We start from the raw sequence: 13064 nt of genomic DNA, 5'->3' as shown, positions 1-13064 counted from the left end.
CGCGGCCTCCCCGGAAGTGCAGAGACTGGCCATGCCTCTGTCCACACTCGAGATTCATACCGACCCACCCGCGTACCCCCAGAGGGACTAGCAGAGAGATGCTGACAGGGACAAGAGCCTTGTGAAGAAAGCCCCCCTTCCTCAAAGATGCTGACCCATGCCTGGGTATCTGCAGCTGGCAGCCTCAGTGTCCCCTCCTGAGCCCAGACTGCAGGTCTTACACAGAAAGGAAAGCACAGATCTGGACACCGGGTGGGGTGCAGCCTTGCCAAGGGCCTGTCTAGGAGAGGGCGGGTGGGGTACACAGAGGGCAGGGCCCCAAAGAGGCCCTTGGAGGCCTGGCCGGGGGTGGGAAGGCCGAGGGCAGGGAGCCCGTCTGGCCAGTTGGGCCTGTTCTCTCCCTTGCGCAAGGCGGCGGCGGCTGTGGCTAAGCCTGCTGTCGTGTTTGCGCGAGCGCGCGTGCACGGGGCAGCTTCTTAGTCACCAAGGCTCCGGACCAGCGTCCTGGTGCTCCCCGGAGGAGGGGTGGGGAGGGTCAGAGGGAGGAGCACCCACTTAGCCCGAGTTCACGGTGGGCTAGCCTGACCTGGCTACCACACGCCTGCAGGGTGACCTCACCGGGCAGGCAGCGTGTCTCCTTTGGACTGGTGACATCATCATGCTGACGCCGGGCAGGCACTGGGTGGGGGAGAGAAACGGGAGGCAGCTCTGGCCTGCCCTGGCCTGGGAGTCCGGGCTGTCAAGTCAGTTTAGCGGCTGGGGATTGTGGGCCCCTAGTCTCTCAGAGGAGCGGTTCTCAACCTGTGAGTCGAGACCCCTTTGGGGGTCAAACGACCCTTTCACAGGGCTCGCCTGATTCATAGCAGTAGCAAAATGACAGTGATGAAGTAGCAACAACATGTTATGGTTGAGGGGTCACCACAACATGAGGAACTGTATTAAAGGGTTGCGGCATTAGGACAGTTGAGAACCGCTGTCTTAGAGAGAGAGCGAGAGAGATCAAGAGCTGGAGGTGGTGTTGCCTCAGTCCAAGGTACTAAGTAGTCAATCTAGGACACTGGGGCTGGGAGACCGGGGTTGGGGAGGGGGTAGTAGAGACCGAAGGTCCTGTCCAGTGGTATTGGGTCCTTCATCTTGCAAAGCTTAGGCTTACTCCTTGGGCTTAGGGATCTTGAACTCTCAGGTAGGGTCATGGAGCATTGGGCATATGCTCAGTACCTGGTGCCTGCTGTGCCCTAAGATTTGGGGGGGAAAGTGGGTGATCGGCGGGTGATGGAGAAGGCAGGCTGGTGTGGGGCTAGTGGAGAGGTGGGGGTGAGAAAGATGCTGTCCCCCGTGGTCTTAGGAATAGTCTTTAGAAGGGGTTGAATGTCCCCTTCTAAAGGGGGGCCGGGTTTGGTATCTCTGTAGCCGGCACAGACAAAAGTGCTGGATGAACTGGAAGCCCCCATCCCATCCCACCCCTGCACTTCCTTGGCAGCCCTAGACCCGGTCATGCCGGGTGGAGGTGCCTGGGAGGAGTGCAATGGTTAGCTGGACTCCCAGGCTGGGCTGGGTGGGACCAACAGCGGCTTAGGCAGGTCAGGGCCTTGGTATCCGGCCCTGCAGGTCTGTCCCGTCCCAGCTCGGCCCTCCCAGCTGCCAGCAGCATCCTCCCTCACTCCACCCCTGCCAGTAGGGCCACAGGACCCCCTTCCTGGCCCGTGTTCCGTGCTCTGCCTCACTAGGACCCTTTGGTCCCCAAACTCCAACTGCCCTCCATCATTCCATGCCTACAGGTCTCCTCACCCTGCTCCTCCTTTCTTTCTCTGTCCAGTCTAGGGCTGCCTTCTTTGGCAGTGATCCCACTGGCCAGCCTCACCTGCCTCCACACGGAGGTTGCCATGCAACCCCCTACTTAGTGTCGCCAAGGATGGCTCACTCCTTTTCATTCTTCCTCATTCTCCGCTTCCCGTCTTCTGTCTGCCTCACCCATGAGCTCATTCAACCAATAAACATGGAGTACGGTTAGGTGCCAGAAATTCAGTGCTACGAGACCCAGTGTCTTCTACTCCGGTAGGAGCTCAGTCGGGGAGGGCAGAAAGACAAGGAAAGAGTAACCACAGCCCTTGAGTGCTAGGCGGGCTTAGCGTCCAGAGGCAGGGCCCTTGCTGCTGTTTGCAGGAGAGGGGCAGGGATGGCTTCCAGGAGGAAGTGATGCCTAAGCGGAGCCTCATGGGATGAGTAGGAGCTCTCCAGACAACAATGAGTAGGAGCTACCAGACAGAGGGAGGAGGGCATTCCAGGCAGGGGCTGCTGACAAAGATGAGAAGCAGCAGGGTGTGTGAGGTGCTGGCCAGGGGCAGGGACTACCAGGATGTTGGGAACTGATGGCACAAATTCCAAAACCGGGACTCTTGCCATCTCAGAGTGCTCTTCCACTCGACCCGAAGCCCCCATGCCTACGTTGTCCACGTTTTCATCCGTGGCTCCAAATGTGTGTCCCTCTAAGCCAGGAAGTTCCCCAGCCTCTGCCATCCTCAAGATTTGTTCTACCCAGAAACCTGGGAGTGAGTCGTCCTTGACCCTTTCCTCCCCTTCTCTCTCTTTCTAGTCAGTGACCAAATGCTGTCAAATTTCCCCCCAGGAACTGCTGTCCCCTCCTCTCTGCCCCAACAACACTGTCCCAGAGCTGCAGTCACACCCAGCAGCCTCCTGGTCTTTAGCCAGACTACACGTGACCTCTTCCTCACACTATTCCCTGGCTAAGGAGCCTCCAGTGACTCCCCATCTCTTCTTTAACTCAAGAAGCCCAATGAGCTGCTGCTGCATCTGTTCTGACTTACGACAGCCCCACTGTGTTAGAGTAGAACTGTGCTCCAGGCGGGTTCTCAGTGGCTGACTTTCAAAGGCAGATCTCCAGGCCTTTCTTCCGAGGTGCCTTTGGGCAGGGGGTGGGGGTGGGGGCGGGTCCTTCAGCAGCCAACCTTTCAGTTAGCAGCTGAGGCCACCGGCATTTGCATCACTCAGGCCCCCCATTCCCTCTGCATAGAACCCGATGCCTGTGCCTGGCCTGGAAAAGTCTCCAGTCATTTGACCCCGCCCTACCCCAACCGTGTATTTTCCACTCCTGCTCAAAACACACACCCGGCCTCACTTCCTCTCCCCCCTGCTTCCTGAGTCTCCCCACCCCTCTGGTATCTGCTCACCTTGATTTCCTTGCCTGGAATGTCTTTCCAGGTTTCTTCCCTTCCTGATCCTACTCAATGTCTCCGCGGCCTCCCAGATGACTTGGGCCCACACGGACTGCCCCATCCCACAAATGCCCTGCAATATACCACTGAGAAGCGTTTCCGCAGCGGACTCCTTGTGTTTCCCCCACCCCCACCCCCACCCCCACCCCCGAGCAGACTTCATGTTCCGTGAAGGCAGGCAGAGGTTCCTTATTTGGAGATGGGGTCTATATTACCGTGCCTCTGAGTCTATCACCCCCTGAGCTCCTTGTCGCCAGTCGGTGTGCAAGATGCTTGTGGTACTTCTGTGGCTCCGGCCCCCATCCCAGGTCCTCTGATTCCGGCTCCCCTGCTGCTGGGTGTCTGCCCTGACCTCATCTCTCCGGGCCTCTGACCTGGGCCCTCTCATCAGTGCATTGCTCATTCCTGTCTTGAAGCCTCCGTCCATACCATTCCTCCCACAGAGTATCTCCTGCTCTCTGGGAATCCGAGTCCCTCATCTTCAAACCATGCAAAGAATCGTCCAAAGGGCCTCCCGCCCCTACTGCCCCATCACAGACACCGACTGTTCTTGACCACTGTTGCCGTGGCTCCTGGCCACGCTGACTGAAAGCACACATTTTACTCCCCCACCCCCGGGGAAGGCTGAGCCCTCACCTGTGAAAGTGTTTGCCTGGGGTTCCCCTGGTTCTGTGCATGTACATCCCATCGGCCTGGGAGGACTGTGAGTTCCCGAGGGGCCAGGGTCCTGTGATAGCCTCCCATCACAGCCTCCCTCACGGCTGCTCAGGATACCATCCTGGACCCAGAGAGGGATGTGGCTCTTCCATAAACCACCAGTGTGTGGCCTTAGGCAACTCACTTCCTCTCTCTGAGCCTCAGTTTCCTCATCTGTTAAATGGCCACAATCATAACGCCTACCTCCTGGGAATGTGTTGCGGCTCTAATGAGGTAATGGACTGGAAACGCTTCGCAAGCATAAAATGCTCCCGGAGTTCCGGCGGCCTCCGCTGTCATCCTTCTGATGAATAAGTGCTTCCCGGCTTGGCTCCCGCAGGGCCCCTAATCCTGGCTGCCCCTGTCTGTCCCCGCAGGCTGGTGCTCGGCGGGCGAACTGGAGACCACCGACTTGGTGACGGTGGTTCTGGGCCAGGATGCAAAACTGCCCTGCTTCTACCGGGGAGACCCTGATGAGCAGGTGGGGCAGGTGGCGTGGGCTCGCGTGGACGCGGCGGAGGGCGCCCAGGAGCTGGCGCTACTGCACTCCAAATACGGGCTGCACGTGGGCTCCGCCTACGAGGGCCGTGTGGAGCAGCCGCCGCCCCCGCGGGACCCCCTGGATGGCGCAGTGCTCCTGCGCAACGCGGTGCAGGCGGACGAGGGCGAGTACGAGTGCCGTGTCAGCACCTTCCCAGCCGGCAGCTTCCAGGCGCGGCTGCGGCTCCGCGTGCTGGGTAAGTGAGGGCAGCTGAGCAAGGCCCGGCCGGGGAAGCGGGGGTGGGGTGGGGGCGGGAGGGGCCAGGGCCCCAGGCTGGGCATCGCAGGGAGGAGAAGCTGGGGACAGTGGGGAGCCAAGGTGGCAGCAGCAGAGATGGACCGGGGCAGAGAAGAACTGGAGTAAGAAGTGGGGTCCTGGAAGACAGTTTGAAGAAAGTTGAATCACCCGGCACATCCTCCCACCTATCCAGAAATTCTCGCCAAGTAACTCCCAACAGCCTGAGACAGCTGGGTTGGCCTGGGTCGGCCAGGCTGGGCTTCTGAGGAGGCAGTTCTGCGGTCCGCGGAAGTGAGATCGCCCTCTATTATTGGCCCCTCTGAAGCAACACTGCACGGGCATATCCTCTCTTCTACACAATAGGCTTCCAAAGAGAGGAGGGCTTGTGCCATGCCCCACCCAAACCTACGCTTCTCCAAGCTAAACTCAAGGGTTCCTGCATCAGTTCCACCGTCGATACCCAACCCTTGTTTCCCATCCTGGGCTCCATTCTCTTAACCTCTGTAGCCCCGATGTGGACACACAGGTTCAGCTATGCCGTGGCCGCTGTAGTATGGTGAAATATATGCAACAAAACATTGGTCATTGCAGCCATTGTTAAATGTACAAGTCAGCGTATGATACCTTTATTTTTTTGAACACACTTTTTCATTGTAAATTAGGTGGTGGTGGGGTGTCACCTTTGAAGCCACCGTTTTCGCTGTGCATGATGCCTTTGACCTATGGTCAAAGTCAATCTCTCCCACTCTGTGCCTGGGCTGTTGATGTTGTGAAGAGAAAAGTGCAAGCCTCTGTATTTCCCCTTTATTTGACTGGAAGCCTTGCAGTAGAAAGCCCTGAGCGTTGGATCTAGGTTTTGTCACCTAATAGCTGATGACCTCAGACAAGTCATTTATCCTCCTGGAGCTTCGGTTTCTTCACCTGTAAAATGGGAATCATACTACCTACTTCACTGACCAGATGAAAAAATGTGTGTAAAGTGCTTATAAGGCATAATGCCCGGCACATAGTAAGTGCGTAATAAGGGGGCAGCTATTAGTATTATACAGCTGTTTACTTGGTTTGTTTTTAAGTGACTTCATTGTTTGCATTTGAAAAAGTGACTCAGGCTCACTGTAGAAATTCTTAACAAGGGAGAAAGGTGCAAAGACAAGGGTAAAAGTCCCCGTAAATGTTGCCACTCATCTGATGTCTTTGCTGGTGAAGTAAGGGAAGAAGGAAAGGGGGCCTGAAACTTTGCACCTGTGCAAGGCCAAGATGGGAGGGGCTGGGGCTCCCCACTGGGCTTGTGCAGACCTGGTGTCTCTCCACCCGCAGTGCCTCCCCTGCCCTCGCTGAATCCTGGCCCAGCACTAGAAGAGGGTCAGGGCCTGACGCTGGCAGCCTCCTGCACAGCCGAGGGCAGCCCGGCCCCCAGCGTGACCTGGGACACAGAGGTCAAGGGCATACCCTCCAGCCGCTCCTTTAAGCATTCCCGCTCTGCGGCTGTCACTTCGGAGTTCCGCTTGGTGCCCAGCCGAAGCATGAATGGGCAGCCACTCACCTGTGTGGTGTCCCACCCTGGCCTGCTCCAGGACCAAAGGATCACCCACATTCTCCAAGTGGCTTGTGAGTACTGGGGTGCTTAGGTGGGGGGGGGGGTTTCCAGGGGCTCGGAGGGGATTGATGAGACCTCAGGAGTCTCCCCAGGTGAGACAGCCCAGATCCTCCTCGAGAGAGCACGTTATGTGGCTGAGAGAGCCCTCGCTCATCCCCTGATCAAATACCTGGGGTCCAGTGCCACACGGTGACCTCAGCAAACTGCTTAGACCTCTCTGAGTTGCTGTGCCATCCTCTTTACAAAGGGATGGTTCTGTGTCTCAAGGTCCTTTGGAGAATCAAATACAAAAGTGACAAGGACAGTGTATGGTTTGTTGTTGAGCCCATAGGACAGAATAGAACTGCCCCAGGGCTGTAATCCTTATGGGAGCAGATCACCTCTTGCAGGCCTGCTGCGGGTTCAACCCTCTGGCCTTTCAGTTAGCAGCCAACTGCTTCATTACCATTGCTCCGCCAACACTCCAGTCATGGGCTTTAGGTTTGGAGACGGGTAGGTTTGGGACAAGCCCGACCTCTACTGTTTCCCTGCTGTTACGTAATCTCATTAGGCTTCAGTTTCGTCATCAGCAAAATGAGTTTAATTACAGCCCCTTTACAGGGTTCTGATGAGACTTAGAAACCACGACTTGCAAGCGTCGTGCATAGGGATCAGCACATACAATGTACCTGGGAAACAATAGATGGTTTTCCCAGCATTAGACCTTGAGTCCCTGAGAGGATAGGACTGTTTTTCATTCATAGTAATCCAGCCCTAGGCACAGAGCAGGCCCTCCACAAGTGTTTGTGAAAGGAATGAATGAATGAATGTAATTGTTCAACCTCTCAAGGGTCAGGGAGTCTTAATTGAACACCTGCTCTGTGGTGAGCACTACACTTGTCACCGTGGGGGACTAAGGAAAAGAGTTATTCAGTTGCTCCCCTAAAGGACTTAGCGATCCGATCCGATCCGGGGCCCAGGGAAACCAGTGTGGATTCAGCTCAGAGTGGGGGAGGGAGATGTGTGGCCAGGAGCTGTCAGCCAGGTGGGGCCGGGCTAGGCCTTGGCCGCTGAGGAGTAGGATGGAGAAGGGCTGGGGAGATGATTCCAGGCAGGGTGGAGGGGGTGAGGGTAGGGACTGTTGGAGGTGCAACATGATCAAAGGCATCATTCCCATTCTTTCTCCTGCCACCTCCCATTCCAGTCCTTACTGAGGCCTCTGTGAGGGGCCTTGAAGACCAAACACTGTGGCATGTCGGCAAAGAAGGAGCTATGCTCAAGTGCTTGAGTGAAGGGCAGCCCCCTCCCGAGTACAACTGGACGAGGTGAGGCCCAGGCCTGAGGGAGGGCCCAGCTGGAGACCAGGAATTGCCCCCCCACCTGCCATCCCCACTCCCCCGAATCTCCCCGAGAGAACCAGTGTGGACTTAGTATGGGGTTGGGCCAATGTATTCTGAACCCACATAAACTTGGGGCACATGTTCAGGTCAACACAAGAATATGCGTTGGGTCCCTAGGTCTTGGCTTGCCTTAGGACACACGATCGTTATCTTGAAATCTGAAATCGACTAAATGACATTAGCATGCTGGACTCCTTGGCTTTTCTTTTTTCTCCTTTTTTAACTTTTAAATTGTGGAACATCAGACACATAATTTAAATAGCGATGTCGTATATATTTATATAAGTACACAAAGCAGAATGATGCAGCTGAGTGTAAACTGTTACATAGCCCACATTCATAGATCATTACCTATAATATGACCAGCACCTCAGAAACACCCTTGACACCCTGAGCAGCTCCTGCTAGGAGTCTCTCAAAGTCTGAGTGTCCAGAGAATCAGGAAAGGTTCATGTGTACACTTGAGCATACAAACTACACATGTGGTCTTGGGCTTAGGCTATGTCCATGCGCCCTGCCCTGTAGCATCATGGGTGTTGGAGCACGCAGTCACATTTTCCACGTGCTTCTGAGCCCAGATAGTTGCGGAGTGTCCTGTGGTGTGAACTTTATAACACATGTGTGTGCCCTACTGCAGCCCTGTCCTGGTACCCAGAGTTAGATGACGTGATGCCTGTGGTCGCCTGTGGGATGGCACGCGTGTAGCTCTTTCCCGAGTGTGTGTGTGGGGTGCCCAGGTCAGGCTGGGCGGCAGAGAGAGGGGCCTCTGCCTAGGCCTGCTTAGGGGAGGGAGGGGCACCGTGGGAACAGCCTGCGGCGCTGGGTGACGTCATGGGGGAGGGAGGTGGGGAGCTGTCCGGGCACGTTGGGTGGTGGCAGCCTCAGCCTGCCCCAGCCAGTACCCATCAGCTTCCTTGTCTTCTAGGCTGGACGGGCCTCTGCCCAGTGGGGTCCGAGTGGAAGGGGCCACTCTGGGCTTTCCCCGGCTGACCACCGAGCACAGTGGCATCTACGTCTGCCACGTCAGTAATGCACTGTCCTCGAGGGATTTCCAGGTCACGGTGGAAGTTCTTGGTAAGCACCGGGGCTGGGCTGGGCTGAGGTCCTGGGCCTGGGCCTGCTGAGGGAGGGCAGCAGGATGCAGGACTGAAGAGGCCAGTCAGGCAAGTGTTTGCTCACAGGGGGCTGGCCTGGATGTGTTCTGCAGGGACCCGGAGACGGACTGGTTCGGGCTGTGGTTGGGGGGCACAGTGTGTGGGGGGCTGCGGCGGGTGAGGGATGTGGGCACGCATCTCAGACGGCGGCCTGTCTCCAGCAGACCCTCAGGATGCCGGCGTGAAGCAGGTGGACCTGGTGTCTGCCTCGGTCGTGGCGGTGGGTGTGATCGCTGCGCTCCTGTTCTGCCTCCTGGTGGTGGTGGTGGTGCTCATGTCCCGGTACCATCGGCGCAAGGCCCAGCAGATGACCCAGAAATAGTGAGTAGTGGCCGCTCCTGGGCGGGTGGAGGACACTGGAAGGCAAGGGGAGGCAAGCAGCAGGTGGGGCAGCATCAAGGAGAGAGGGGAGCCTGGGTGATTGGCCGTCTGGGAAGCTTCTGGACCAGAGAGGTGGACTGGGTCTTTCTGAAGGCGAGAAGGAGCTTGAGCCTGGACCACTGCTGGCTGAGGAACCCTCTGCCTGAGGTGCACTGTTCACTTGAGTTTCGGTTTACTCAGTACACGTGAGTGAGTACACACACTGAGTTCACCGAGTGCACACTCGTGGGTGTACACATGCCCTCAGGCTCTCAGCATCGAGTCCCAGCCACACCGCCCCCTGCAGGCACACACTCACCGTGACCATGATGGCCAAACTTCCAGGCCTGTCTCCCCCCGCTTGGCCTGACCCTGGGAGGCTGCGGCTGCCTTCCCCCCTGACAAGCCGGTGTCTTTCCAGTGAGGAGGAGCTGACCCTGACGAGAGAGAACTCCATCCGCAGGCTGCATTCTCATCACGCCGACCCCAGGAGCCAGGTAGGGGCCGAGGGAGGGCGCACGACGGGTTCACTTGTGCCTGGGCCCCTCTGAAGACCAGGGGCCACAGGCCTGGCCTCTTCCAGCTCTGAGGCTGGGCTGGGGGTGGAATTGGGGTGTGTGTGCAGCTGCTTGGGGTCTGCTGGTGCCCTGCTCGCCTAGGGGCTGCTCTGGGAAGCTGCTGTCCACACTGGTTCCAGGTGGGATTGGGGGGTGGGGAGTGGCGATGAGGATGTTTGTGTTAAGGAGAGAGCAGGGGGCAGGGGGCAGGGGATAAGGGAGGAGGCTGGTCGGAGATAGGGTGAAGAGTTGAGGGGAGGGGGCTGAGCTCTGTTCTAACCCCTCCCCGTGTCGGCCCTGCAGCCGGAGGAGAGTGTAGGGCTGAGAGCCGAGGGCCACCCGGATAGTCTCAAGGACAACAGTAGCTGCTCTGTGATGGTGAGGCCCCCGGCCCCACCGGCGTCCCCACCTCTCTTCTCAGGCCCCTCTCCTGGTCCCAGATGTGGGGTGTCAGCAGCCCCCCACCAGCTCCCCTCACCTCAGCTCTGACTTTCACTGCCCCCGCATCTCTGCTCCACTGTGCTCCTGTCTCCGGGCCAGCCCTTGCCCCCTGGGACCCCAACCTCAAACCCTGCTGGTGTCCGCCCTCTGCCCCTGCCCCGGTCACCCACGCCCACCTTGGCAGTTGGCTCCCTGTGTCCCGGCCCCTAACTCTCCCTCTCTCTGCCTTTGGTCTCCAGAGCGAAGAGCCAGAGGGCCGAAGTTACTCCACGCTGACCACAGTGAGGGAGATTGAGACGCAAACGGAACTGCTGGCTCCAGGCTCCGGGCGGGCCGAGGAGGAGGAGGATCGGGATGAAGGCATCAAACAGGCCATGAACCATTTTGTTCAGGAGAATGGGACCCTCCGGGCGAAGCCCACGGGCAACGGCATCTACATCAACGGCCGGGGGCACCTGGTCTGACCCAGGCCTGCCTCCCTCCTTGCGGCCTGCTTCCCTTTGTTGACATGGGGGATTTCAGCTCATCTTGGGGCTTCTCAAAGGCCCCTGTTTCCCGAGGAAGACGCTCCACACCCTACTGACTGCTCGACCTTTTCCTCCAACCCTTCTGTCCGAGGACCGGAGGGCTCCGTGGCTGAGTTCCTCCCACGAGTGTGCAGGTCACTGTGTGTGTGCGTGGGTGCTTGTGTGAGTGTCCCTGGCTGGGAGTGTCTGCGAGCGTGACTGTGTCCTGGGTGTGCGCCCCCGGGTGTCTCTGCTGTCCAGTCAGAGTCCAAGTACAAGGTGTGTGTCCCGAGACTCGGGTGGCTGTGTGGGCATGCTGTGCTCGGGGTCTTGCGTGCCGTGTGCTGTGTGTGACCTCTGCCTGTGAGGGCAGGTATTCTCATCAGACCCTAGAGCAGTATTAGTGACACAGTGGTTGGAGGAGGGAGATCGAGGAGGTGGCGGCGGGTGGCCAGCTCCAGATGTGCGGGCATGGCTGGGCTGGACTCTGGTCTCCTGGGTAGAGGGAGCCGGGCTCCCGCACCCAGAAGCAGTTGGCGAAAGTGTGAAGCCGCTGCTGGCTGGCTCAGTTCCACCAGAGGCTTCCATCCTTAGGCGAGTGAAGCCCTCTGCCCTCCGGTGCCCTGGGGGCCTGCTGTGTGAGCGAGTTCCCTGTAAATAAACCCTCATGGGGCAGCTTCTTCAAGCAAGAGTGCTACCAATCCACTCACTCGAGAAAAGACTTTTGGAAAAACAAACAACACCCCGCATCCCTCCAACCATTCTCGCTTTATCCGGACATTTGTTACTGGAATTGTTTATAATTCTAGATGACTTGGAATTCACCACCGCTCGACCTTACTCAGACTCCCTCCCACGGGATCAATTCCCGTGGCCCTGTTCATCCAGGCAGCCCTCGCTGCTGGCAGAGTGCGGGAAAGCCCCTCGATTATTGGCTGCGGGAGGACAGGGCAGGGTCCTTGGAGACCTGCCCCTCTTCAACGCTTTCCCTACGCGAGGCTGTTTTACAGTTCTATCCTCCACGGCTGTCTGTCGTCTTCTGGGGAGTTGCTGGGACTTGGTGAGCGGGCTTCTGGTTCGGTTGTGACGCAGGGAGGAAAGGATATAGACGATAGAGGGTGGGAGCCCAGTCGAGGTGAACAAGGGGCATGGCCACAGACGCAGGGGTCCCTGGGTCTTTATCTTTGGGCAGATCCTCTAGATGGTGGCTGGGGTTAGATGAACTCTCTTGGTGTTTGGTTCACCGAGACAACCAAACCAAACCTACTGCCATCAAGTCAAGTCTGACTCAGTGACCCCACAGGCCGGGCTTCTTGGGAGTTCGAGATTGCTCAGTCTTTACGGGAGCCAGCGGTCTCACCTTTCTCCTGCAGAGTGGCTGCTGGGTTTAAACTACTGACCTTGTGATTCGACGCTTGGCGTTTAACCCGAGGCACTACCAGACCCCCTTCATCCAAGTACACTCAGCCAGAACACCTAGATTTGGTACCCAAGCCGGCTAGTAGGCTTCTGGACCAACGGAGAGATTCTCAGACCCTGCTCCCCAGTCAGCCCAGGACCTTGAGTCTAATAGCCCATTCCTCCTCTGTACATTTTGTGTAAATATGTGCATATTTGTACATAAAATGCTATTCTGTTTTTAAATAAACAGAGAAAACCGGTTGTGCCTGGTCACTGTCTTTTGTCGCTTGGTCTGGGCCCTGTGTGAGCTCGAATCCTCATCCTCTCTGTCTCAGGGACATCTTCTCTGCTACCCCTCCACCAGACCTGCAGCCATCTCTGCGAGTGCCCAGTAGGACAGTGGAGCTAAGAGCCCCTTCCAGGACATCCCATGCCTTCCTTTGCAAAATGTTCTAAATCCTTTACTGCAGTCACTTGAGTCTCATAACCACAACTCTACACAGATCACGAAACCGAAACCTGAGTTAGATGAGCCCCACTGAGTGAGAGCTGGGAGGGGTGAGAGAGGGTCTAATCCTCTCTCTTCATTTTCATAGATGCGGACACTGAGGCTCAGCGAGGTAGTGTGACCTGACGGAGGCCACAGGCCTGCGGAGGCAGGGCCTGGACACACTCTCCCTGCATGAGCTGTGTACAGTCCTGGGCCGCCTCACTCCCAGCCCAACCTTGGGTCTCCATCTCGGACCCCAGAACTTTGGTCTCTAAGGGTGTCAGTCACCTGCTCTCATCTGAAGCACCGCCACCACCCCACCCCAGGGCTCTGACATCAGCAGCCCTGGACCAATGAGTGCAGCCCTGGAAAGGCGTGAGGATGTGAATGTCAGCTACCTCCCCCACCCCAGGCCCTGTGGTTGCAAAGATGCTCTAACAGGAAGCGGGTTTGAGGAGCTGCACAGCTTCCC

The 13064-nt window shown here is 57.6% G+C and overlaps 1 protein-coding gene across 1 annotated transcript in view; it reads left to right on the top strand.

The window, feature by feature from the left end:
* NECTIN4 (nectin cell adhesion molecule 4) overlaps positions 1-12363 on the top strand; it is a 25170-nt gene extending 12807 nt beyond the window's left edge. Inside the window, exons 3-10 of the mRNA XM_004716522.3 lie at positions 4307-4666; positions 6025-6315; positions 7488-7608; positions 8609-8757; positions 9002-9158; positions 9619-9694; positions 10058-10132; positions 10435-12363. Of these exons, the coding sequence (XP_004716579.1) occupies positions 4307-4666; positions 6025-6315; positions 7488-7608; positions 8609-8757; positions 9002-9158; positions 9619-9694; positions 10058-10132; positions 10435-10659 (1454 nt within the window). The 3' untranslated portion in view covers positions 10660-12363. The remainder of the gene's footprint in view (positions 1-4306; positions 4667-6024; positions 6316-7487; positions 7609-8608; positions 8758-9001; positions 9159-9618; positions 9695-10057; positions 10133-10434) is intronic.
* The last annotated feature ends 701 nt before the right edge of the window (positions 12364-13064 follow it).

The sequence above is a fragment of the Echinops telfairi genome, unplaced genomic scaffold (assembly GCF_000313985.2).
Source record: "Echinops telfairi isolate 266 unplaced genomic scaffold, ASM31398v2 ScPeMD7_7425;HRSCAF=8463, whole genome shotgun sequence".
NCBI classification, from domain to species: domain Eukaryota; kingdom Metazoa; phylum Chordata; class Mammalia; order Afrosoricida; family Tenrecidae; genus Echinops; species Echinops telfairi.
Note: the sequence above shows the minus strand (reverse complement) of the source record. Positions and strands in the feature narration are given on the sequence as shown.